The sequence below is a fragment of the Staurois parvus genome, unplaced genomic scaffold (assembly GCF_062004578.1).
Source record: "Staurois parvus isolate SC_StPar_1 unplaced genomic scaffold, SC_StPar_1.0 ptg000520l, whole genome shotgun sequence".
Taxonomy (NCBI): domain Eukaryota; kingdom Metazoa; phylum Chordata; class Amphibia; order Anura; family Ranidae; genus Staurois; species Staurois parvus.
Window position 1 is genome coordinate 2,127,752 of NW_028318316.1, and position 27,374 is coordinate 2,155,125.

At 39.3% G+C, this 27,374-nt stretch overlaps 1 protein-coding gene and 1 long non-coding RNA gene across 7 annotated transcripts in view; one reads left to right on the plus strand and one right to left on the minus strand.

Annotated features, from left to right (window-relative positions):
- The window catches only part of BIRC6 (baculoviral IAP repeat containing 6), a 407,575-nt gene that overhangs the window by 78,342 nt on the left and 301,859 nt on the right, over window positions 1-27,374 (minus strand). For 5 of the 6 annotated variants that reach the window (XM_089690190.1, XM_089690188.1, XM_089690192.1 and 2 more), the window contains exons 63-65: window positions 26,358-26,575; window positions 18,385-18,549; window positions 14,092-14,257 (exon numbers count right to left, since the gene is read on the minus strand). In XM_089690190.1, coding sequence (XP_089546316.1) covers window positions 14,092-14,257; window positions 18,385-18,549; window positions 26,358-26,575 — 549 coding nt within the window. The remainder of the gene's footprint in view (window positions 1-14,091; window positions 14,258-18,384; window positions 18,550-26,357; window positions 26,576-27,374) is intronic. The other variant, XM_089690189.1, reaches the window with a different exon arrangement.
- On the plus strand, window positions 1,854-10,137 carry LOC149451773 (uncharacterized). Its single transcript, XR_016314988.1, has 2 exons — window positions 1,854-2,927; window positions 4,153-10,137. It is a non-coding gene; the product is annotated as an uncharacterized LOC149451773 (long non-coding RNA).

The window sequence follows — 27,374 nt, forward strand, 5'->3', positions numbered from 1 at the left end:
TTGCTACAGCTGAACTCCAGGATAAATACATTTATTATCTTGAAAAAGGGTATGTGGTACTGCTTGATTCTTAGTTTTCTCTTTAACGTGTCCAAGATGCAGTCCCCAAACTTGCTACAGAACTTTCCAGCAAAGGTAGGTTACCACTATTTTCTCTCGTTGCTGGGTGGCCACACTTGTATCTGCACACCTGGAAACTTCTAACAGCAGCAGGTGGAACTATTGACAGCATTCCCCACTGATACAATACATTTTTTATAGGCATGCTATGTAAAATAGGCACAGCCTGTTTGGCCCACTGTGCCACACAAGTAGCTGGTGAACTGGCTCTGCCACAAAAGACAAAACGGAGCATTTAATTAACCACATTAAAATCGCATGTATTATTTAAACTGATCGGTAATCAATTAAAATATATATTTCATTTCATCGTGCAACTTTGCAATACTCTGTACTGCACTTAGTGTACAGAAGCAGGGGAAGACAACTGGAAAACAGAATACATGTACCACAAACCATCACTAAAGAAAAGTACAAGTCCTGCAATTTGCAAGAAAGCGGTGCTGGAGACAGGCAGGGAGGTGAGGAAACCACGCAATGTAAAAAATATAAAAAATTACGTCATCACAAAGCCCCTTTTGTTTTTCAAAAGCCCCAGACATTACTAAAAGCATCTCAGATTTAAATGCTGTTTTGGTTAAAATTATTTTCTTGTTTTATCATCAGGACAAGTGGGTCATGAGAGAGAAGTAGATTGGGACCTAGATTTAGTCACTTGGACAAGAAGTTTTCTAAGTTTTCCCTAAATCTCTTTCAAGGCCCTGGCTTTGGATAGGCAATACAAACATCAAGAAGAAAATGAATAGTCCAGAGAGAAATGCAGTTATCAAATAATATTACTGATATTTGGCACAAATACAGTGGGTGACACAGAGATCTGTTCAGTGTCACCCCCTATATTTGTACCCGATTTCAATAAACCTCTTGATAACTGCATTTCACACTTGTTCTGTGGACTAAAGATAGTCATCAATGAACAGACTCAATTACAAAAGCACTACAGCATTACAAAGTGCTGGTAGGCATGAGAGAAAGAAGAAAAGCAAATTGTTGGGCAAAACCACATATACAGTAAAGTTCATGACGTAAAATGTCAAATCAAGGTACTCTAAGCAAACCTCTGTGGGATCCCTAGAAGTACAACAACCCTGGATGATAATGGCTGAACTAAAGGATAATATATGACATCATTTTCAATGACATGCAGCACTAAATATTAACAAAAATGAAGATTTATTTTTTTTTAAATTTAAACCCATTAATAATTTATACAAGTGTACCAAATACACACCCCTACATATGATTATGCAACTTGCAAAAGGCAGAAAAATTAATTAACTTTTTTTTGTTTTGCCACATTATATATTAAAAGTGGTGTCAACAGACAATTGCATAATAAAAAAAAATGTGTATCAAAGTGTAATTTCACAGGATTTGAATCGTCTTTATACAATATTTTCAAGGTATGTCTGCATTACTGTTGCAGAATTTCCATTATTAGATATTTTCATAAACCATTTAAAAACCTGAAATAGATTTTATGCGAAACCGCCAGGCAAAGAATTATGAAAAAGGACAAATGATTAAATAAAGGATATTGAGAAAATTATGAGACATAAGCACACACATGCATAAATGCACGCTTCCACATTCACTTTCTAATTTTCAGAAGGTTAGTTCAAATAATTGCTTTCCATAAACAGATGCTCGAGGGACATTACCCTCCAGTCATCAGCATTGGTTACAGCCTGATGACGCACGCACTGTGACCCATCTGATTTGGGTGGTGAGCTTACGAGGAGTGACTATAAAGAGGCAGTTCCTTCCTTAAAAAATATCCCTGTCGTAACAAAGCATGGGAAAAACAAAAAAGGTAGAAGCAGCTTTTCAGCTCCAGTGCCCTAATGTCATCATTTGTCACGCAGCTTTCCCTTAGAGCTTCCAGGACTGGGGTTAACTCTCTCACACCCCTCCCTTCTGCATGCACACGCTCCTTGCTGGAATGGTTGCAGATTTCAAATGTGCCTGGCCTGACAATGGTGCTGCTGCGCATTGTTATGCAACTCACTGTCTGGGAGGGCAGCTTGTAGCTCCTTTATTCTGCAAGTGCCAGGTGCTTGTTTAGTCAATGTCACAGCTCGCTACTGTATTTCAATCCAGAGCATGACTACTCTGCTCCTCTGCTGGACATAGCCGCTGCTGAGTTATGCCATATTCATGATGACGCCTTGGAATTATCTGCTAGTGATGCCTGCTTAGGTGTGAAGCGTACCTGGTACTGGAAACTCCATACATAGATTAGATTACGCAGATCAAGCACACACTAATGGAGCTTAATGGCAAGTGCTACTGGAGGTAAAACTATGTTACTGGGAGCAGGAGACACCAGAATTTACAATCTCATTAAATGGGAAAATTCAGGAATGGAATTCCACCAGGTCAATGAAAAAACCTTCTGAAATTAAAACAAAGAAAAAAAAAAAAAAGAAAAAAAAAAAGGAAATCTTTACAAGTAGGAGCTCCCTGCTGTGGACGGCGTAGTGGGGAAAAAAAAAACACACACAAAAAGTGGATTTGAGCGGAGGAGAAGTATCTTGGAAAAGCTGTTCTCACATTGTGGATCAATACTGAAAGTTCCATCTTTTTTCCGTCGCTTAAATTAATTGGATTAATGACAGACTGAGCATTTGTGAATTTTTTGCTGCTGTATGCTGTTCGTTATTAGGGGAAAGAAGAGAGGGATAGTGTATATATGTATATGCACACATGTGTGATACAGCTCTGCTTGAAGATAAAAGCTTGCTTTCCCATTGTGTTGAGGACACAGAAGCATGCCTGATGTCACTGTGCTCCTGATGCAGAGTAGGGTAAGCAATTCTTATTCATAACCAAAACCCCATTTTAATAGATTGCATGCTTGAAACAAGTAATCACACACTAATAGACAAAGGGAGAGAGAAACACGCCAGCACCATTTTAGAACACTGAACTACAGTACCCTCAGCAATGGAGACAAAAGAATTGTACACAACCTACACCTCCCACTAGGAATCTTTATTATCAGTTGCCAGTTTTAATTATTCATTTCAAAGAGTAAGTGTCACTGTACATGAAATGGGCAAGCAAGGGCACGTGCATCACATAGCCTAATGGCTAATCAAATCTTACAATTAGTTAATTGATTTAGGAGGCTATATAAAAATGGAGACTACTGAGCTAACAATAGCTTTATGCATGCTTGCTTGACATGTGAAACTTGCATAGCTGCTGTCATGTGAATGTAAACATGGATTAAACAAAACAGGCTGTTGTAATGATACATTTGCCTAATATTGTATTTTTTTTTCAAAAGGTCACACGCAAAATGCATATATTATTTATAAGATAGAAATAGTTTCACAGTGCAGCCTATGAATCTGCATTCAGGTTTTCACCAATCATGACATTACCAGCACAGCATAAAATGGCAATATTTAGTTAATCAATGCAAATCTAAAACTGTTGAATCGTACTGTCATTGTGTGGCATAGCAAGTGATAGGATTATTGAAAACCAAGCCAGTCCCTATTTCTGGAGGGTCACCAACTTAGCAAACCAAGACTCTCCAGCACTGAAAAGGGTTAATTGGCAATACAACTCCAAGTGTACAAATGGATTATAGAGTACTCAATTTATCAGTATGTCAATAGCCAGGTCCACTACAAGGGATATGAAGATACATTACAAATGCACAATGCTTAGCTGCTTACATATAACCAATGTGAACAGGAAGACACTTATTTAAGTATGCTAATACCATGCCATTGCTTGGAACTGACCTGCTATGCTCTTACCTTTTATCCAACAGGTTTTGTGTATTTTAAATATTAGTCTTGCTTTTCTTATTTTATTCTACCAGCAAAATAACAGGGATAGTTTAGATAAAAGGTTGCATTAGTCAGAAAATGCATACTCTGATCTTACTATTGTAGGGATTTTAAAATGCAACATACATAACTTCACCCGAATTATGGGTTAATATCAAATACATTTTATTGCATAACAGATGACATGAAAGTAAAAGTATTTTCGTTTAAAATCCTTTTCCTCTAGACAGTCTTCGGAGGATTGCTGAAGACTTTTCTGGGAAACATGGTCACATCTGCTATCACAGCAGCAGCAGCAGAAGTGAAAAGGCAAGAGGATAAAGAAGAGAAAGAGGAATCCATTTTAGCCATGTTGGGAATTATAGGGACTGTACTGAATCTCTTCGTCATTGTATTTGTGTACATCTATACCACTCTCTGACAGTCTTATTTTAAGCTGAGTGCTTAACCAGTGAGGGTGGCACCTCAGTGATATTATAAATGGCAGGGCATATGAAGGTACAGCGAGGGGACTCCTCTGACTATCCAATACATTCCAGTGCTAAGTGCCTAGGTGGACCATGGGCAACGAAGCGCATTTGTAAATGCAGATAGGAATTCTAGGATCAAGATGAGCAGAATTCATTGAAGCTCAGATGTGCAACTGTGCACATGTCTTAATTCCCATGAGTACTGTGATACTGCCATAATATCTAAGATACAGGAAATAATATTTCTACAGCTGTGTCCATTTTATGGCATCCCACCCACTAAACCATGAGGACGGGGAGAAAAAAAAAAAAAAGACATTAACACTCATCCTGTACTCCATGTAAGACTTGCCTACTATATGCTTCCATATAGGTTCATCCATGGACAAATGACATGTTTCAATACATACTCTCCCAAACTTATTTTATAAAGCAAAACCTGTCACCTTAAACTGCTTTACAAAACATGTGATTTCCAAAGCATTCTATAATAAAATATGTTTTAATGAAGTCATTCCTACATTGTTAAGAAAACGCAGGAGTGGATAGCGAAGGTGTTTAAATTAACAAGTGTTCCTTTAAATGACTGGATCATACTGAACACAACTGTATGGTATTTTATGATAACTAGCCTTGAAAAAATGTTTTTACACCTAGGATATTGCAATAGTTTGTGCTACTGATAGAAGAAAGTGAAAAAAATTGTAATAAGTCCTGCCATTCTTATTGAAATTATTTTCACCACATAAGGTTCCCATATAGCACCCACACTAATCAAATAAGTCCATGGTCCTGTCAAAAAGCATTAATCAGTACCAGTTTCACCAAAAAAGAACTTGCATGTCAGTGACTGGATAGGCCATAGCCATATTTCACTGTCAATGGTTAAACCATGTGTCTAATGGGCTGGACAATTTAATAGGTTGTATGTGTGTTTTGCTCCATGCACAGATGTGAGGGGTGGGTGTGTGTACGTGTGTGTACGTGTGGAGGGGTTAGGTATATTCAAGAATATTTACTGATTTTACAAACTAACAACCAAACGTATTACTTATTTAGTGAAACTGGCGCTTTTACCATCTATAGGAAGCAAGCATTGTTAAAAAGGCACTTGTTAAATCTGTAAGTTTTGACCCTTTTACTGCTTTGTTTATACAAATTACTTTTCAGTACAGTGTACTTTGTGCACATAAGGAAAAGCCATGAATTTATTAATATATGACTCTGGTCAATGTCAGGCCAGATCACAGACTTCAGGGCATTTTTACACTATTTAAAAAAAACTGATGGGGGTGGGCTTAGTGTTTCAAAGCTTCCTACTTTTGTGTTCTCTGGTTCTTTACAGAAACTAGATAACAAGGAAAATTTAACATTAAAATGTTCAATCATTAATATACCAATATGGAGAGTCTATAAGCATGTCAAAACATGAAAGAATCGAAGTGTCAAACCAACATAACCCAGCAACAGAAAACATATTTAGTCAATTCATAAGTATCCCTCAGGTTTATGTCAGCATTAAAAAGAGAGAAATGGCATTCCTGCAGCTCTCTCTCTTTCCAACTGTCCTTTATGTCAAAAAACAGATTGAAAACTCATTTTTTGTTCAAATTCTACAGAGTAAAATGAACACCGAGGGCCAAACTGATTCTGAGCCCTATGACACATAAGTATAAACAAGTGAAAGGACAGACAAGCTATCCACAAAACACCAACACCAATATTTCCTACTCACAAATCACATGCCAATAGATTATATATTTTAAACAAAAGTTCAGACATTTTTGTATTGAAGTTTACAAAATTTCACAAACAAGAGCAAAGAAAAGCAGTAGATTCACACATAAATACTGAAAACTCAACACATTGCGGGGTCAGTGATAATTGACCAAGAAAACCAGATTTATCCATAGGCATAGTAGGCATTAAAGTGTATCTAAACCCAAAACAGAAAATGTAATATATTGCAGAGAACTAGTCCTGTGTGTGGTAGCTAGATACGTTTTCTTTTTTCTTTTGTTTTTACCTGGTAATCCTGCAAACTACACACTTCCCTATCACTGGGTGGCTATGTCACTCCTTAACTGTATCTATAAAAGGGAGCCATAGTTGTCACCCTAGACTGTTCTCCTGCTATGGACTACATACATATGTTTGTCTCTTTATCTCCATTACATGGGAGGCAGGGCAAATGGTAGTTGACAGGAGGATATTATTTGGTGCAGGTGATAGGAAGCAAGGATAGTGCATTTCTGGCTAGATCAACAGGTATTTTCGGAAAATTCTTTTAGCTTTTAAAAAAACAAAACATCCAAAAAAACAAAAACACTAATGCAGCCCCTATGGAGACTGTAAGCTACAATATTCTGCAATTTTGTTCTTGGGTTTAGTTATACTTTAAAATAGAATGCTAATGGTATCCATCTATACTTCCAGTCAGTAAGGTTTCTTTCACACTAGAGCGACTAGTGATGCAACTTTACACTCTTTGGAACGGGTGCCATTGAAATTAATGGGCTGCAACTTGTCATGCGACTATGTGTCCACAATTGCATAACAAGTCGCGCTAGCATGAACAGAACCTTAAAGTAGTAGTAAACCGCGACATTTAAAAAAAAAATCCCCTGCAAGGCCATTGCTAGTATGTATCGCATAGTAGCACACTATGAAATACTTACCTCACTAATTACGTCACTCTTGCGCATGCGCACTGGAGTCATGGGCCATGTTCAGCACGTATGTGCTGGTGAATTCTCCGGCTGCCAAAAGAGCAAATAACTTCTAAATGGTGCACATTTAGGAGATATTAATTTTACCTACAGGTAAGCTTTATTATACACTTACCTGTAGATAAAAATCCCATTCAGGAATTTACTACCACTTTAACCAAGTGAAATATGTAAAAAAACAAAAAACAAACAGATTTTAAGTTCCTTAGTCCGATCCACTACAAGCTGGTGTTTTCAATAACAATCTAGTAAAATAATACAGACTTTCTGATCTGTCAGTCTCCCTCCTCCTGCATCAGTTTTTTTTTTTTTTGTTCAACCAGCAGGTGGAATGAAAAAAAACAAAAAACTGACCCATTTTCAAATGTGTGGATGGAAGAATCTTCCTGCTCAGCTATTGTATTCTGACAGTGGTAAGACTTCCCCGCTGTCAGAATACACTGTTCAGTGCTGCAGTCTATAACCTGTGGCACTGATCAAGCGGTAGACAGACTTTTGAACAATCATAATGCCCATACATAGACCAAAATTCGTCCAGCACATGCTGAACCAGCTGAATTTTGATGCATGTTTAGCCAGCTTTACACCTAGGTGATATATTTGAACTAGCAATATATGATATAAAATATAGGTATAATTTGAGTAAAATCTGAAGAAAGTTTAAGCACCAAAAGCAATGCAAAGCTGTGGAATAAGCTTAATAATCAAATAACTACAAAATACAATTCACACAGGGATTACAAACAAAAATAAAAGTAGAATAATTGTATTATGGAAGTTAATTCAGGAATTGATATTATGAATTTATAAAGTTTTATTTAATAAAAATCCCTTTAGTTACATTATACAAAATATGGAATTTCTAATAGGAAAGCTGAGCACTGCCTGCAGTCTGTGTGAACTGACAAGTGGACTACCCCATTTCTGCTAGGAGAGAGTAGAGAGAGCAATTCTGTTATTCACAAATATTTTTTTTTAGCAAAAGGGCTATAAGAAAGAATACTCATTACATGCCTGCTGCTGTGTAGAGCCCCACCTACTGGCCACAAATGGTAAATTTAAAATACAAGAATGAAAATATTTTATCTTTTAGCAAATCATAACATACAAAATGGGCCAAAATTAATATAATAGATTCTCTTTTGGTTGAAACATGACAATATGCACTGTACACTTTAAAACCCATCCAAAACCTAGGACTTTTTTTTTTTAGTTTTGTAAAGTGGCGAGGTATTAAACCTCTGCCGTTTTTGTGGTTGTCTGGTACACCACTAGGGGTTTTTTTTTTTTTCCACCATTGGGTTCACCAAGAACAGAAAATTAAAAAATCTTTCAAACAGCAATACAGAGGGCAATCACAGCACAGTGGGGAAGGGTTACAACTCAATTTTTTTTATTTTATTTCTGTCCATGACCAAGCAGTGCAGTTGCTGGAATAGGAAGAGGGCACAGTTCTCCAATTTAAAAGGTGCTTGTGTGTAATAAGCCATTCAGATCAAGACATTTGAGTAAACATTGGTAAATGATAGTGGGAGATAAAATCATGCACAAAGTGCTTAATTTTGAGATCCATCTGTAAAAAGCCTTAACTATTATATCAGCAAAAAACAACTGACAAGAAGCTAATCATTTATCTCTAATCAGGAATCCTATCACTCATAGCGGTAGCACCGAAAATAGGGTGTGTTAAACAATGTGATGCAGGTAAATTATTTTTAAAATGGCACTTGATTGGAATAATATACCCTTTCTCCACTACATGCCACTTTAATTGAATTATATAACTGCTGTTATGCAGCAACTAATACAGATAACCTTTACAAACTACCATCAATAAAAAACTACAATGGCCCACTTGTTCACAGATAATTGAGAAGTGACATTGTCATGGTTTAAAGCTCTTTACATATTTGCAGGATAAAATTGTATATTTTAAAGTAATTAATGGACAAGAGTAAACCTTTTAGCTGCCTAATCAATAAATTACTGCTATCTATTGTCTAGGGGTACCTTGAATTGTTCACCAATATTTTCAGTGACTTAAGAATTAACATTAGCAGCTCCAGGTAGAAGAGATGAATATGTAGAACATTCACAAAAAAAATGTGCAGCTCAACATTTGACACTGAACAAGAAAGCCTGTACTGTGTGGTATAGTTGCTTGTCAATACTAAAAACAATTAATTTGTCTAAGAATGAAGAAATAACTGTGTTCAGATCAGGTACCCAAAAATGATTCCTTGATTGACAAATACACACATCCAGTGTTCAGTGATGTTCAGTGAATTACTTGCAACAAGTGGATATTAGACATTATCCTAATCTGTCAAGTGCACCGAATTACACAATTTCCAATATGTTTGATCACCTGAAACTGAGTCTTGAAATCAAATCAACAAACCTGTTACTGCACCTTAGACACAATATCACGTCTATCATGAGCCAACGTGGGATTTGCATCTTAAGTTGTGTCCTCTAAAGGGTTCCTAATGAGCTTCAGCAGTCTCCTTGCTATAATAAAAACAATCAGGATTCCTGTGCTGTTTTATCCATGTCCACACAGCAATTGACATTTGAATGCTTTGGCGTAAACAGACAAACTATCAAAACGTCTGCCACAAAGCTGGGGTATTTATGACAATCTGTGTATGGACAGCTTTCAACCACAGTAACTATGTACCTGGTCTCACTTATTTAATCTGCAACAGATCAAATGCAGGAAGTTGTGTCCTTTGTGTGCTTGGCAACATAATACTCAAAATAAAAGGAGTAAAATGAAAGGTGAAACTAACTGCAATGAACCTTGGTTTATGCAAATACTGATGAACACCAACAATGATGCAAACATATACAAAAAACTGAAGAACATGGTTGCTTAATAGTGCAAAACATTTTTTTTTAAATAAATGCAAATTCCCGTTTTAACTGATGAAAATAAACAACACTATTTATTACAAAATGGAAACATGTATTGTCTATGATCCGATTAATAAAATAATGGTGATAAATAAATCTGACTACTGTCTATTATAAAGTCACTCCTTGATGGATGTGAAAGGGGAGTTTTATAGTGCATGCCAAACAATTCAATGTCTGTTATCTATTAGCATTTAAAAGTGAGCTCAGTGACTTTTCTGTGGAAGTTCCTAGTAAACTTTTTAAAGTAAACTAATTCATTTACAGGCAGGTGACAACTAAAATCTGTTTTTTCTCCATTACAATTGTAAAATGTGAAAAGATTAATGGAAAAATGTTTAGCCCAGTTTTGAGAAAATGTTCACAATGCACACTCTCCAACGTGCAAACAAAAATACAGGGCTCACGTTTCTATAAAATTCTGTTTTTGAAATTACCTGTCCAAATCCCATAGGCAGAACAGCTTAAAACATGACAGGAATTGCACATGGTCAGAGAGGGCCAATTTTTTAGTTGATATGACAAAGATTTCAGAATTTTTTTCTAAAAGCTAAACTGTAAATCTATAGCAATAACCAAAACAAAATCTTTCACAATGCTAATAAAGCTGTCTTGCCAAAGTGTTTGGAAGAAAAACACATTTACTCGTCAGAAATTGGACAATAAAAGGTGAAAAGAAATAGAACGGAGCAGAAAACCTTGTGTTGAAATAAAAATCGCTGTCAAAAGAATTAGACCTAAGTGGTTATCTGAAATGGGATTGATTAAGATTTGCCAGATTACTCAAACGTCTGAGTCTTAAACTAGCAGCCACTAGTGCATGGGCCTCAAAACTTTTCAAAGGGCCAGTCTACTGTCCTTCAGCTGATTCACACGTGCTGTGGACTGAAGCTCCGGTTTCACAGCCAAATGATACAGTAGTTGTTCAACGGTTCATGTTAGTTTTACATCAGGTTCATGACAGGATTAACTCTCAGGATTATCCTGTTCACACAAATGTGGTTTAGAAATGGTTCCCACAGAAGTCAATAGCGTGTAATCCGCACCTGAACTGGACCGCACTATTCAGAAAATCGTACATGACTCTTTCAAACCGCACTGAATCCGCACCACCAGCGCAGCATAGGAAGCAATGTTTTTCCACATGTCATGAGGTTTGGATGCAGTTCAAACCGCATCCTATCCGTATATATGTGAACCAGCACTGAAATTTTAGGGTCCGGATTGCAGCCAGCTGGGGTAGAAAATTTCCTGGGCTCAGCATCAGTGAGAATAAACATGGCCTCAGGGTTGGTGGAATAGTGTCGCATATCATTTGGAGGAATAGTGCCCCAAGGGATGAATAAAGTCTAGCAATGGGGTGCATCCGTCCCTCGGGTCGCAATTTCGAAATCCCTGCACTATTGACTAAAACAAATTTTTGACTGAAGGACAAATTGCATTAGGTCATCTATATTTAAAAACAGTTATGCTTTACTGCACAAAGCAGACATGACCACTTTGGTAAGTCTCAAACCTTATAGAGGCTAAAGTTAAGACAACCCAATAAAAAAAAATGGCTGTGGGGAAGATACAGAATTTACAGATCGTACTACATGCCAGTGATCTGTTAATAATTGGCTGACAAGCAAACATGTCATTACATTGAGCACTTCTGTCACTACCATATACTAGTGTTTCTCAATCTTTATTCAGTCAAGGCATCCTTTAAAATTTTGAACAATCTCAAGGCACCCTTTGACACTCTGCACAATCTCAAGGCACCCCATTCTAATAGTTTTACATAATGCAGCAATATCCACATGTGTAGGACACCCAACGTTAGAGGTGATTTATTCTTCCAAAGCAAATATTCCTTTGCAAACTGGTACTGACTAGTATTCCAGTGTTTCTCCGTTAGTTTCTCTCCACTCAGCTAATGTGACCCCACTGCTGATAAAGAGGGGCAGGGGAAGGCCAAACAAGGATGCTGTGCAGTCGCCCGATGTCCTCCTTATCAACTAAGGATGCAATTGGTTGTTAGGATGCCGGCAGCTGGCTTTGTGTAACTAAAAGGCAGGTTTGATCCACCAGCTGGCTTGTATACAATTTTGGGGCAGTTTTTAAACATTTTGCCAAGGCACCCTGGTTGAGAGAGGCTACCATATACCACCTAAGACAAAAAAAGGAGGCTCCTGGAAATAAGAAATGAAAGAGGGCAGAGTGAAGATACTGCTCCAGGCCCCCCAATGCACTATAGAAATTAAGAACTTTTGTACTGGCAATTCCTCAACTACTCCACTAGGTCCAGGTATTCAGAATTGACTGGCTTCATGGATATCACGAAAATATAGACGAATATGTTATAGTGATTTTGCCAAATGATCAGCATATTCTGAAGCAGCCTTTTTTTTTTTTATTTAACCAGAGTGCCTTGGCAAAATGGCAAAAAACTGCCCAAGCATTGTACACAAGCCAGAAGGTGGATGAAGCCTGCCTTTTAGTTGCACAAAGCCACGGGTTTTCATTGTGCACTATTGCAGCCTTCTACCCACTGTCGTCCTAACAACCAATGATGTCTTCGGTTGATATGGAGGATGTGGGGCACCTGCACAGCATCCTTGCTTGCCCCTCTCTGTTATGACTGGGGGTCATATTAGCTGAGTGAGAAAGAAGAGAAACATTGCAATAATAGTCAGTACCAGTGTGCAAAGGTGTATTTGCTTTGGAAGAATAAACCACCTCCAACGGTGGGTGTCCTGCATGTGTGGATGTTGCTGTGTTATGTAGAACTATTAATTTATTTTTTTACATTTCAGAATGGGGAGCTTCGAGATTGTACAGAATTTTAAAGGGTGCCATGACTGAAAAAGGGTTGAGAAACACTATTCTGAAGGATAATTTGCAATTTTTTTTCAGTAGCACAGAAATAAAAATTGCTTATTAGTTTATCTACTAATAAGTGTAGGGTCAATCTATTATTTTTATTGCTGAATTTATTTAGCAATTATTTTCTTAAAAGTCCATTTATCTGCTTATTATAAAAAAAAAGTATGTTCAGGGTGTTTTAAATAAATTATGAAGTAAAAGCCGTATAAGTGCGTCAAAGGTGTGAAAATCAATATATTATGCAAAGTGATAAAAACATTAGCAAAACTGAATTTCAGTCCACCTCTCAGCTAATATGGCTAATGCACAAATGATTTTCCGTGCATGCACAAAGATGGCAAAGGTTTGGGACTTCTCTGATAGCTGTCTTTGCATGTGGTCAGGGAAAGCAGTGCATGTGCAGCTGTGCCATAGGGCTCTTTCAGCACCCGAAGCCCAGCGGCACATATGTGCACACGCACGGCGAGGGGAGGAGAAAAACATACTTCTCACCTAGGCAAGAAACACAGAAATGCAGTTTTGCAGCACCAATAAATAATTTAGAAAAAATAATGTCAGGTAGGACAGATAAAAGGCCCTTCACTTTGCACAGGGACAGGCCGTAATAAAAGAAGCTCCTGTACGAAGGCAAAGTCTCACAGTGGATTTCTATACAGATCTGGAAAAAAATACATAAAACGCACCAAAACTCAAGTAAGAATGCACATATGCCTCCTTGTATGTAGATCATTTTTGCTTACCTTGGAATTCAGTTTTAAAGTAAACAACCTTACACAAAAATGACACCTAAAGATGCCTGTTACTGTTATCGGTCAAAAAAAAAAGAGCCTCTTTTGTTCTTCTCTAATTTAGGTTCGCTTGGTTACTGAGGCCTGTCTTTCCCAAACCTAATGGCTAAGTCCCACCATTTGCCATCCGTGTTTCCAGTATGAGTTCCTTTACAGCAGTTGGCAAGGCCTAGCCATAAAGTCAAAGAAAGACAGGCCCAGGAAACAATGGGGAACTATGTCAGAGGAGGACACAGAATAGGCATTCATGGGTAAAAATAGTTAGGATATTTTATAGTCTGTGCTCTGAGGCAGGATGCCGCTATTTAATCATTTAATATAAAATACGATTTGCTGTAAATTATGAATTCAGTCAGAACTTTCACAATATGTTTGCAAGCTTTGGGAAATGTACCTGAATCATTCCTTAGGTATGAGGACATGGCTGGGATGAGGCATGACTGACTTAGTAGTTCTTGCAAGACAGATGGGAGAGCATTACTATTCTGTCCTCGACTCTCATTGGCTGGTGCTTCACCATTAACTGCACATCCTGATGGATTTATATAACTAGCAAGAACCTGTAAAAAAAAAAAAAAAAAAAAAGACAGAATATTTCCATTTGTAGTTCATATACTCTAGCACATAAATGTAAACAGTAAGTTTTCGAACACTACTTGTTTACTATTCATTACAGTCATACTAAATTATAGTTTACCTAAAATATTTTATTTTTATGTTTCAATATTTTAATTTGAAAGTTTGACAAGGTAGAGATTCACAATTTATGAAAACACAAAAATGCAGAGTGATATAGGAAACAACATTCAATAGCAATCTTGGTTAATCAGAGAATGCCTTGTACTCATTGAAAAAACTAAAATGTTGTTCCTAAATGGCTGAGGTACAGTGCAAGCAACTCTCATCCATTCCGACAGCAGATGGGACGTTGCTTGTACCTCTCCAGGAAGACAACAGCACCTACTGTATGTAGCAAATGCTACTACAGTGTGTAACAGTAGCCACACAATTCTGGTATGGTACAAATTTATTTTAACCAGGCTGACCAAAAGAACGTATTTAAAAGTGACAGGAAACCTGGAGTTCCCTTTAAAGTCAAAAACCCAGGCAAACCAATAGAACCACAGTTTAAATACACCTAATTAAACCTTTTTACCAGACAAATTTTTCACCCATTCCTGTAAGTCAGAGACACCAGTCACATTGTATAGTCGGGACAACAAGAAAGCCAGCATGCAGGGCTCTCTCATTAGAAGCTGCATTTAAGGGGCTGATTACAGAGTGAAAGTGGTTGCTGGGCACTGGAACAGAGCAATTTAGCATCTGGCAACCTATTTCAGGCACCATCAGGAAGAGTGGTCTATTACCCAATAGTGTCTGCATAATCCCTCCTTTTATATCAACATAAGGAACAGTGTGGGACATGCAGTCTTCACACCAGTAAATTCTACTGACACTACTGCTGTGCCACTGTATTCCACCCACTGAAAATAATGCTAGGGCATTGTACTCCTCCCACTGACCCCAATGCTTAGGGCACTGTATTCCTCCCACTGAAACCAAAGCTGGGTCACTGATTTCCTTGCACTGCCACCAATGCTGGGTCACTGAATTCCTTGCACTGCCACCAATGCTGAAGTACTTAATCCCTTGCACTCTTAACGATGCTGATTCGCTATAATCCTCCCATTGACACCAATGTTGGGACATAGTTTTTCTCCCTTTGACACCAATGCTTGGGACACTACATTCCTCTCACTGAAACCAATACAGGGGCTGTATATTCACCCCACTGACAGGGATAATGTGGCACCATTGTTCCCACTGACAGTTTTACTCCCACCAATGACAAGGCATTTTTTATTTTCATTGGATATATGGGTACATTTTTACTCCCTTTATGGATAATAAAAACTGATCACCGACATTAGAGCATTAGTTACTCCTACTGATGCTCGGGCAATTTTTTTTTCTTTTTTTTTTTTAACTACTGGCCCCAGTCTAGACCCCAGACAGTGAACTGGCACTTTGTTTTAGAGGATCCTTGTTCTGTAGGTGATGAGCTTTTTAGATTATTCTGATTAAAAAATTAGTGCTGTAAGAATTGGGTTTGTGCGCCTAGTTTGCCTCACGTAGGCCCTCTTATAAAGAACGACAATATAATCATCTTCTAAAACTAGGAATAACACTTTGATCGGGAAATAGCTGTCTAATGTGTGTGGGTTATTCTAGCATTCAAAAAAAAAAAAAAAAAAAAGCAAAAACTATGAAATAACTGTCTGTAAATTTATCACGTGAAGTGGATCTAATTTTGACTACTTGGCAAGCTAGTTTCCACAGCAAAGTCATGTCTTATACACAGCAAAGAGCTAAGAAGTCATCCCCCACCCCCCATGTTCTCACAGTAGAGGTTTAAATCTAAACAGAAGGAAAAAACAAGGCTGTAATACAAAACAAAATGGATCAAGGTTCACATTAGGGATGCACTGATGTATATGCGGCAGAAATGTATTGGCTGAAAATAGTGTTATCGGTATTTTGCCTATAGGAAAAAAGGTGACGATAAAGGCTGTCGAAAACGCGGGATTTTGCCATGTTTAGGATACGGTTTTCATAGGTCTAAATGCATCAAAAAGCATGTGCGTTTTTGATGGGTTTTCAAGTGCTTACTGCAGTGTTTTTTGAAGTTTTACATGCATGTTTTTGAAACGCTTTCTGAATTTGTTTTTTTGGGCCAACTTGTTGCTGGGCAGAATAAAAACACAAAATGAATTAAAAAGCAACGTGTGCATTTTTTAATGCATTTCAGGGATGGATCACATCCATGCAGTTTGCGTTTTGTCCATTTTTCTGTGCTTTATGCATGCAAGTTTTTTGAAGCGCTTTCTGCAGTCTCCATTGAAGTCTACTGAACCAAAAACGCAACGTTTTGCGTTTTTAAAAAAAAAAAAAAGTCCCTGACCGTTTCCAAAAACACAGCTCAATAAAGCATAGAGGTAAACATGTCAAATAGGAGACTATGTTAAATGGACTACAGTGCGTTTCTGCAAAAAGTCCTAAAAAATGCATTGTTCTAAACCAATGCTTCAGTTGGGGGAAGGGGGGGGGGTGCGATTTTGGCGTTTTTTTTTTAAACTCACCATATATGCACAAAAATCTGCATGAAAACAGCCTATTGGCTGAAAAGGTGCTGAATTTGAAATTCATATTCATTAAAATTCATGATATTAATTAAAAAGTATAGAATATATTGTGTATATATATATATATATATATATTATAATATATACAAAGCTGTCCATTTTGGTTTTTGGCCAAATGAATCCTGAATTTTTGGTTTCGGTCCAAGAATTTTCATTTTGGTGCACCACTAGTTTACATTACAGTGTATACTAGAAAGCTACATAAGCACATTAAAAAAGGGCAGAAAAATGGCTCTTGTACAAGATTCATCTCCAAGTCAAATATATGGACTTGAGTGAGCACAATCCGATCTTGCAATCTTAGACACTGATCAATTTTAATGTGTTACAAAGTATTTTTAAAGAACTTACAAAGACTGCCTTGTAATTTTCCAATCTAAATTTTACTTCATTAGCCATGTAACAGCAATTGAAAATGCTGAGCAAATACATTTCTAGAGATTTTAATTTTCACCCCTTATTTCTATTTAGCTGATCCAACCCTTACACTAGTGACATGGTATGCCAAGCACTCCTACTGCAAAAGCTCACGTGACTCAGCAACTTTCCTGTAGATGGCTTTTAGTATCTCATGTAGTCATAACAGTGATGTGATATGATTTAAACATGAATGTCCATATTTGATAAAGTATTGTTACTCATGAGTTTTAATTAAGTACAGTAACCCAAGGTAATCAATCAAAAATTTGGGTTGTAGTCTGAGTTTAGACTTGTTCCTGTGGATTAATGCACTCTAGAACTCTTGAAATCAAGGCATAAGTGAGGTGGAAGGAAGATGTAAGCACTGGTACTAAGGTCAGAGCTGGTGAAGGAGTAGCAGCAGAGACATTAAGCTTTTCTTGCTACAGGAATCTACAGCCTCATTAATTTTCATGAATGGGGTGGAATAGAGCATTTTACAAATGACTCAGCGGATACAAAAATCCTGGATGGACAGCAGCAATTTCGCAAATTCAATAAATAGCCAGTTTCATGCACCTCCGGGAACCTTGTTAGGGAGATAGTCTGACTCTAACCTACCTCTAAGACCACAAAGCTCTCGTGATTGCCTTTTGCACTTATACATAATATGGAAAAGCCACCAGACTCATGTATCCTTTTGTCATTGCAATGGCCACTAGGAGTCTCCAACTTCCATGGTACAAAATTAAAAAATTCTTCTAATGGAGAAAACAAACCCTCTTAATTGCTGCTGGTGGAAGGCTGAGCCAAAAAAAAGAAGCAAAGAGCCTGTCACCAGTCTTGAGAGATGAAGGATATGGGTGAAAGATTCCACCTGTTTTACTTTACCTAATAACTGGTTATTTTTCTTAATCTAGATATTTTTAATATCAAATCTTTTTTTATTATGTATTTGAACAAAATGTACATAATTTTTACAAAGAAAATGAAAAAAAAAAAACTCAAACAAGTCCAAGAAAATTCTACCTGCGAGTAGAATAATTATCCCTATAATCTACCCATCCCCTCATCTCGATATTTACCAGTAACAAGCAAGTTACATGTTCCTCTTCCAATCTTTGCTTTGTCAGGGCCTGTTCCACATCCCAGCCTGAAGCAGTAGACCCTGTACCAAATCCAGTGCCTTTGGCCCAGTAAAGCTGTTGCTCTTCACAAGTGCCACTGCTGTGAGTGGTAGAAACCTGTGGCTTAAACAGAAATTAGAATGAAAAACACGCCATGAAATTCAGTTCTTTCAATGTCAATTGCAACAATTGTTTTAAGGCAACATGATTTTTCCCTCTTAAAGTGTTACTAAACCCTGGACCCTGCACTCACTATATCTGGTCTTCCACGGTACACAGAACATGGAAGTGCAATCTTTTAGGTAAATATAAACTACTAAATACCTTTTCTCTTCAGCAGTTAGCGCATTCCTGTGACATGTAAAAGCTTGTAGGAGTTTTCATTCTGCTCCAGGAGGATACAGGACCCCTGACCTTGATCAGTACAGGGCCAATCGGCACTGTCCAGACAAAGTGCACTCTCCCAAGAAGAAAAAAAAACCCCTCTAGCAATACACACCAAACTGAGCATGTGCAGAGCGACTCCACATGATATGTCTTATCAGGAGATAAGAGGGGGACACTGGAAGAAGGGGAGGTTCCACAGTGAGTGTAGCTAGCATGCTTTACTGCATATAGAGACTGATTTTACTGTTGTGGGTTTAGTAACACTTTAATCTTAATGTATGAGAAAACCAATAGATGATAGGCTTGATATGTCTGAAGACCCACTACTGAAATATTACTATTTTGGGTACACAGCTGAACGTGGTTCCTGCTGTGTTTATTCTATAATGCAATGCAGAAATATGTTAACATATAGCTAGATAAGGACTAGTTGCTCTGGGATATTATTTTTATCTTGTAAAGAAGGAAGCATTCTGGAATAAATTTTAATACAGCTCTTTCAGTTCAGACAAGTATGGAACCTACTCTGGGTAACATTCTGATATAGTGGTTTAATTGCACAAAAACTCCTTTACATAGTTCATGTTCATTAATTACCTCAGTACCAGCATTTTTTTTACCAGGTCATTTTTCTATTTCCAGCACTGTGATGCTTTGAACGACAATTACTCATTGAACACTGTACCCAAGTGGATTTTATATCATTTTGAGACAGGCATTAATTTGGCGGTATTTATCCCTCTTCACCGCCAGGTCCCCCCCTCCTGTCTGGTCTCCTGCCTCTCAGGTGGAAGCTGCTGAGCGGCTGTGCTGCCGCCCAATCCCTTCCACAGCCCCAAGTACTGATGAGCCCCCAAAATTACCCCTTTTTGGAAAGTAGGGCGCTGAAGTATTGAGCAAGTGGTGAGATGATATTTTGCAGATCTAATATTTTTCATGGAAAAGTAAATACAGTATTTTCTGGCATATAAGACTACTTTTTATACTTAAAAATATACCCCAAAAATTGGGGGTCGTCTTATACGCGGGGTATAAAATGTGAACCTTGAGTTTGTTTGGGTCAAGCTGGCTGGACGTGTGGTAATACTGTACATACAGTATACTGTGCTGAGCCAAGCTGACTCAAAACAAATGTCCCTATGACAGATTAATCTGTCAGCCTGCTGGATGTGTGGTATATACAGTATACTGCGCTGAGCCAAGAGGTTTCAAAACGTATGAGTAAGCTGAGTCAGAGAGGTGGGCTGATGATGTCACAACCTCAGCCAATCCGAGTAGGCTTTGTATTCATTAGTAGAATACATCACTTGCCGTGATTGGCCCAGTGTATACTGTATGTAGCCTCAGCTACTGTAAATACACACATCCAGCGGGCTGATTACAGTAGGGACGTACTGGTACGTTTTGAAACAGCTTGGCTCAGTATACTGTATATACCACAGTGGTATATACTCAGTATACTGTATTTACCACACATCCAGTGGGCTGACAGATTAATCTGTCATAGGGAAATTTGTTTTGCGCCAGCTTGGCTCAGCGCGGTATACTGTATGTACATTACTGCATATCCAGCGGGCTGTATATATACTGTATACTGTATGTAGCCGAAGCTACCGTATTACCGCACATCCAGCGGTAACCATCTGATTTGGAATTTGATTCATATGATGACTGTCTTACAAATGTATCACAAGATGTCATTCATGAACCTATGATGTCAGAGGATGAACATGAGGATTTTGAAGGATTTTAAGTACCGGTAAGTCATAACCATTTCAATTAAAAAATCTGATGTTTTTAAATGGTGTTGCCTCGGAAGTGGGGTAGTCTTATACGGCGAGTATAGCCCAAAACCTATGTTTTAACTGGAAAATTAGGGGGTCGTCTTATACACCCAGTCGCCTTATACGTCGGAAAATATGGTATATAGATTTTGTTTTTTAATACAAACCTGTCATTTTCATAAGATATTTCTTACACAAAACATGGACATAAATAGAATTACATTCCAAAACACATTTGTATACTTCAGAGTATGGGGATACCATGGATGTGAGACTTTTTCCGCAGACTAGCCCCACAGAGGGGCCCAAAATCCAAGGAGCACATTCAGGTTTTCAAGAGGAGTAGATTATGCATTTGATTTCCTGACAACCTATCACATTTTCAGAGGCCCTAAAATGGAATGGATGGAACTCTTGTGTAGGAACTCTCAGATCTAGCTGGATATATGCAAGTACTCCTACAAGGATTGGGGTGTATTCACAAATACACGTAACCTAGTCAGCTGTGGCTGTACTGGTACCTGATGGCACTGGCTGGCTTTCAGGACAATGGTTGTGGCTGATGCTGGTAACTGCTGAGATTGGTAATGGTACTGGCTGTCAATCACAACACTGGCATTTTAACACTATACTAGTACTGGCTTGTAATCAAGACACTGGTACTGGCTGACACGATTACTAGTGCTGGCTAATGATCAGGACACTCATTCTGGCTGATGATCAGAGTAATGTACTGGTGCTATAAGCTGGTGATCAGGGTACTGGCTGATGCTAGTATTAGAACATTGGTGCTGGGCTGGCAATCAAGACACTGGCTGATCCTAGTACTGTCTTATGATTAAGACACTAGATGACACTGATGCTGGCTGGCAATAAGGCCATTGGCCAACACAGATATTGGCTTGCGACTAATATGCTGCTAGTACTGGTTGGCAATTAGGGCACTAATACTAGAACACTGTACTGGTTGGCAATCAGAATACAGGCACTGGTTGATACTAATAAAAGAACACTGTACTGGCAGGCAATAAGGACACTGGAGCTGGCTGAAACTGGTATTAGGACACTGTACTAGTGCTGGCCAGTGTTAAGGACTCTGTTGCTGGCTTGCACTGGTGCTGGCTGGTGATCAGGGCACTGGATTACATTGGTTTTAGAACAATGGTACTGGTGTAGCTGGCAATCAGGACATTGTAGCTAGCTGTCACTGATTTTAGAACACTGGTACTGGTGCAGCTGTGACACCAGTACTAGTGCTGGATGGCAATCAGGATGCTGTTGCTGGCTGACTTTTGAATTAGGACACGCTACTGGATAGCCATTAGTGCACGGTTGCTGGCTTGTATTGGTACTGGAATTCTATACTGGGGCCCTGGCTAATGGCATTAGAGCACTGTACCGGTACGGACTTGTGAGCAAGACATTGGTGCTGGTGGCACTAGTATTAGAATACTGTACTGGCTATAGGGCACTGTTGCTGGCTTGTACTTGTACTAAAAGGACTTTACTGGATTCTAAAACACTGTATTGATGCTGGCTGGTGATCAGGGGACTGGATGAAACTGGTATTAGAACAGTGGCAATCAGGGCACTCTGTCTGGCTTGTGCTGAAGCTAGAGAACTGCAATGGATTCTAGAATGCTGTGCTGGTGCTGACTGGCAATCAGGGCACTGACTGACATTGTATTAGAACACTGGCATTGGCTGCCAATCAGGGTATTGTAGCTGGCTGACACTGTTACTAGCAAGTGATCAAGACAGTGGTGCTGTCTAACACTGGTAAACACTGTACATGTACAGGCTGGAGACCACGGTACTGTTGCTTTGCACTGGTGCTAGTATACTGTACTAGTGCTGACTGGGGATCAATGCACTGGCTGATCCTGTTTTTAGAATACGGGTACTAGCTAAAAATCAGGACATGGTATTTGAACAACGTACTGGTTTGCAATCAATACACTGATGCTGGTGACTCTGGTACTGGCTGGCAAGCAGGACACTAGCTCTGGCTGACATAGGTATTAGATTACTGGTACGGCTGGTGATTAGGACACTGGTGCTGGTGAATACTGCTATTAGACACTGGTGCAGACTAATGGTGGTATAGTGTATTCCCCAGCACAGGGATGGAGCCGTCACCAACAGCACTGGGTCTCGTATTATTGATTAGGAGCCGGAGGATGAGATCTCGATCACATAATTGCTGTGATAGCCTGCAAGTGGCTGTCACAATAATAAATAACTATGCAACCCACCCTTGTACTTTTTCTCTTTCTGAAAGAAAAAAAGATACTTTGGGGGGAATTTATCAAAATTAGAGCAGCTGTGCATTGCAACCAAGCTGATTGGTTGCCATGCAGGACTACCCCAGTTTCTGGTTGCTCCAATTTTGATAAATACAATACTCTACTACCAGTTTGGAGACATGGCTGAAAGTCACCAAAAAGGCTACTTTGCTGACAAGAATCTCTAAGGGAATATCCCTTAAGGGCTCAAAGGGTGGTTTCTGCAAGGCAAAGTAAAACCAAAATAAGAGAGAATTATGAGAAAATAATATAAAAAAAAAAAAAGAAAAAAAAAAAGTGGAAGCACCATCAATCCAATGCTGCATCTGTCACCAGCCGGCTCTAAGGCTGAGAATTGAGTGATCAGACACCAATCAGCAGAGCGTCATGACTGTCAGTCACCACTGCCTGCTCCACCCCCTGCTTGCGGAGGGGGTGGGAGCGCATGGCTCGGGGGTCTCAGTGGATTGCAGAGAGGATGAGCCAGGTGCTGGTCCAGGCTCCTGGGTGGATCCCAACCATATGGTTGTGATATTTCCCCAGTCTAGACTGGCTGAGTGATATCAGCTGACAGCAGACTTTAACCCGCTGTCGGCTGAAAACAGGTCACAAGAGAGCAGAATGAACTCCACTCCAGTGATCCATAGAAGAAGTACAGCCAAATGAGCTTTGGCTGTACTACTCTGTTAAAGGTCCCATTTAAGCATGGGGTGCTGTAAAGGGGACCTGACACCAGAAATACCTTGAATAAAGGTTTTTACGAAACCAGCAGACCTGTTTGCAGGAAGGGCAGATCATGAGGCCCACAGTAATCTCTGGGTATGAAAGGACTGCATTTACACCAGTTGATTTTGCTTTCAGCATGGTAGAAATCACAGAAACAGAAGCCCCTCTATACTTTGACACCATGCTACGCCATTAAAGCCAGAGACTTTGCAGGGTGAAATAGAGGTGCTTGATATAACAGATGTGGCCTTTTGAAAGGAGGTCAGGGGTTGTCTGCAAAAAGTCTGAATATGTCTGTGTACCAAGTTCTTGTGGACCAATTTGATGCTAGAGGAAACGTCGTCATCCTGTACTTTGAGGAGCATTCAACGCTCAATGATTTGTGGATGGAAGGCATAATAAATTAGTCTAAACCTGGACCAGGGGATACTGAGAAAATCTGATGCCAGAGCTAGAGGATCCCTGGTTATCGATACAGATAGAGGCAGTTTGTTGTATCCGGAAGCTAGGATGTCCACATCCTGAGCCTTCAATTTTTGGCAGAACAGATTGAAAACATTTGTATGAAAACACCATTTTCCTTAGTTAAAGTTATGGCAGCTGAAGTAATCCATCTGCCAGTTGTTCACTTCTTGGATGTGGGCCACAGAAAATTGCTGGGAAGAGAATTTTTGGCCCTGATAGAATCTGGTTGGACCCCCTCAAGGCAACCAGGCTCCTGGCGCCCCCTTGGTGGTTGATATATGACACCGACTGCACCTGATTTGGGTGATCCTTTAGAAAATGGCTCCTCTGCTGGAGGGCAGCTCGGAAGTTTAGTCTCTTCTCTTGACCATGTCCCTTAAACTGTCAAGGATTGGAAGACTCCTCCCAGCCTGACAGACTTGCGTCAGTTGTAAGGACTTACTACTTCTGTGGAAAGAAAGATTTCCCCACTGCTAAAGTTGGAGTGGTGATTCACTAGGACAGAGACTTTCTTACTGGGGTGTCCAATCACCTGAAGGTACAAGTATGTAACCTTTGGGTCATTAAAAAGTTTCCTGTGTCGTATTCTGGTTGATTAACATAAACACTTTCACTATTTTGGACCAGTTTTCCTGATACTAAAATCAGAAGATATCCAATAATATCTCCTAGATTGTAAGCTCCAAGGAGCAGGGCCCTCCTATCCCTCTTGTATTGAACTGTATTGTTGCTGTATTGTCTCCCTTTATATTGTAAAGCGCTGAGCAAACTGTTGGCGCTATATAAATCCTGTATAATAATAATATTTACCAACAAATGAAGGCCCAGTTTGTCCTAAAAATTCCTGGTGTAATTTCCTTGGATACAATAAATCATTGCAAAGGTATGTACAGTTTTACAAACAAATGCTAAAGTTTCCAAACTGGTTTTAGACATTAAGATTTGTTGGACCTTCATCCCTAAATGATTAAATAGCACTTTTCTGGGAATATATACAATAAAATATAAAGAAAATAAGAGCTGTGGGATATAACTTTGTAACGTGTTAAACAATAACACTCAGACATATTTTTTGACTCCTGCACGGCTGCTTTATGCAGTATAAAGCTGAATATAAACGATAGTTCCGATGTATTTAGAGTTTGCTAACAAACACTAAAAATTATAATACAAATGATAATGATAAATTATACATTGCCAGAAAAACAAAACAAAAAAACAAACATTCTGCAGTTTGGCTGCAGCTGCCCCTGTCGATTTTGCTTTCATTGACAGAACTACCTTTTAAACTGGTATTGTCTGCCAAAAAAGGCATATGTGAGCCGAGTTTGAATAAACTGTGTACAACCTGTTTTGCTGCGACAAAACATAAGCATCTTGAGTGAGAAGGCTGAATACAAAATGTTCTGCCTAGGTCACAGTCAATTTCACTTTCAGGAGAAGAGCAGTATATTGAAGCAGTGTTGCTGGGTGAGATTTACAAACTATTAATATAAGTTACAACACATTTATAATTTTAGGGGTCAATCTCTGTTCCTTTGGTCTAGAAATGATCACGCCTTTATCCCTTTCGCTGCCAGGTCCGTACACAGCACAGACCTGACAATGGGGGGATTTACACACAATCCGGTGGCAGCAGCCACTGGGATTGTGTATAAAACTGAAAGGCAGACATGACGGGTGCCAGGGACAGAGGAGAGCGGACGCATATCCACTCTCCGCCACTTCTTGCTGTGACCCGGAAAGCGACATGTATGTCATCACTTCCAGGTCACCCGTCACGACCTGCATTGCAATACATTCAGTGGAGCCCAGAGGAGAAATGCAGGGACCCTTCATGTCTCAAAGAGAACCTGTGACCTAAAAATCACATATGGGGACTCTGTCCCTGTGATGAAAAAAAAAAATTAGGTTAAAGAAAAAAAAAATAATTATATTGCAAAAAAACAAAAGTTGCACCCAAGCAGAAACCATCCCCCACTCAAAAAAAAATTGAGGCTGCCCCACATACACGCATGTAATAATGTAAACGCATGTAATAATGTAAACGTAAAAGTTTGGCATACATCAGAAGTTGGAGAAAACTATAAAGGTCTGATTAAAAAAAAAACCAGAAGGAATTCATCTACTGAACACTTTCATATCAGGTATTAATGGCATACAGATGCCAAAATACAATAACTTTGTTTTGCTACAGAGGGCCTGTAACAACTAAATGGTGAAGGTCAAAACAAAGCTTTTTCATTTGACTTAACAAAATATTGTTTTCCACTATCACACATACCTCTGTCTGATTAGAGCTTGAGTTGGGAATCCGGGGTGCATGGTGACTTAAGGCAGATAAACATGCAAGAATGAGATGCAACGCCCCAATTTCAAGTGCCATGCGTCGCAGGAGCACACCATCATCTGTAGTGAGTGGCATAGAGCTGAATAAAGTGCGTAGGACATGGAATGGAAGAGTTGGTAGAACATTTGCAGACGGGGACTGTAAGATGTGACCTAATGAGAAGGAACACAGAAAATTATTAGTGCACAGAATAAATATTTTCTACAGTAAATAAAAAAAGATGTTGCACTCCCTATAGAATCCTTTCCTTGGAGTCCACTAAGGGACACGCGTCTGTAACCAGCTCCCACCCGCCATATAGTCCAATGACGGACGCAAGGTGGTTCTCTCGTTCTGGGAGGACGTCATATGATGTCCTCCCATTCTCAGCGCAGCGATCGGTGGTGCGCTGTGTCCCTGGGACACAGCGGATCACCGATCCACGGAAAGAGCCGAAGATGTCGGCTCGGTCATGTGATCAGCTGTGTCCAATCACAGCTGATCACATGTAAACAGGGAAATGCCGGTTATTGGCATTTCTCTCCTCATGAGCTGTCACGCTGACAGCTCGAGAGGAGAGCTGGTAATTGGCATTCATCGGAGGGGACATGTGCACAGATCATCAGAGCAATGATGATCAATGTGCCCTGATGATCAGTGTGGCCCCAGAAGTGCCACCTGTCAGTGTCCATCAGTGCCAGCTGACAGTGCTGAACAGTGCCACGTGCCAGTGCACATCAATGCCAATCTGAGCTGCCTTTCAGTGTCACCCATCAGTGCCACCTATCAATGCCTATCAGTGCTGCCAATCAGAGCCACCTATCAGTGCCCATCAGTGATGCCTGCCAATGCCCATCAATGCCACCTACCAGTGCCTCAGTGCCACCTATCAGTGTCCATCAGTGCAGCCTATCAGTGCCCATCACTGCAGCCTCATTAGCGCACATCAGTGAAGGAGAAAAATCACTTATT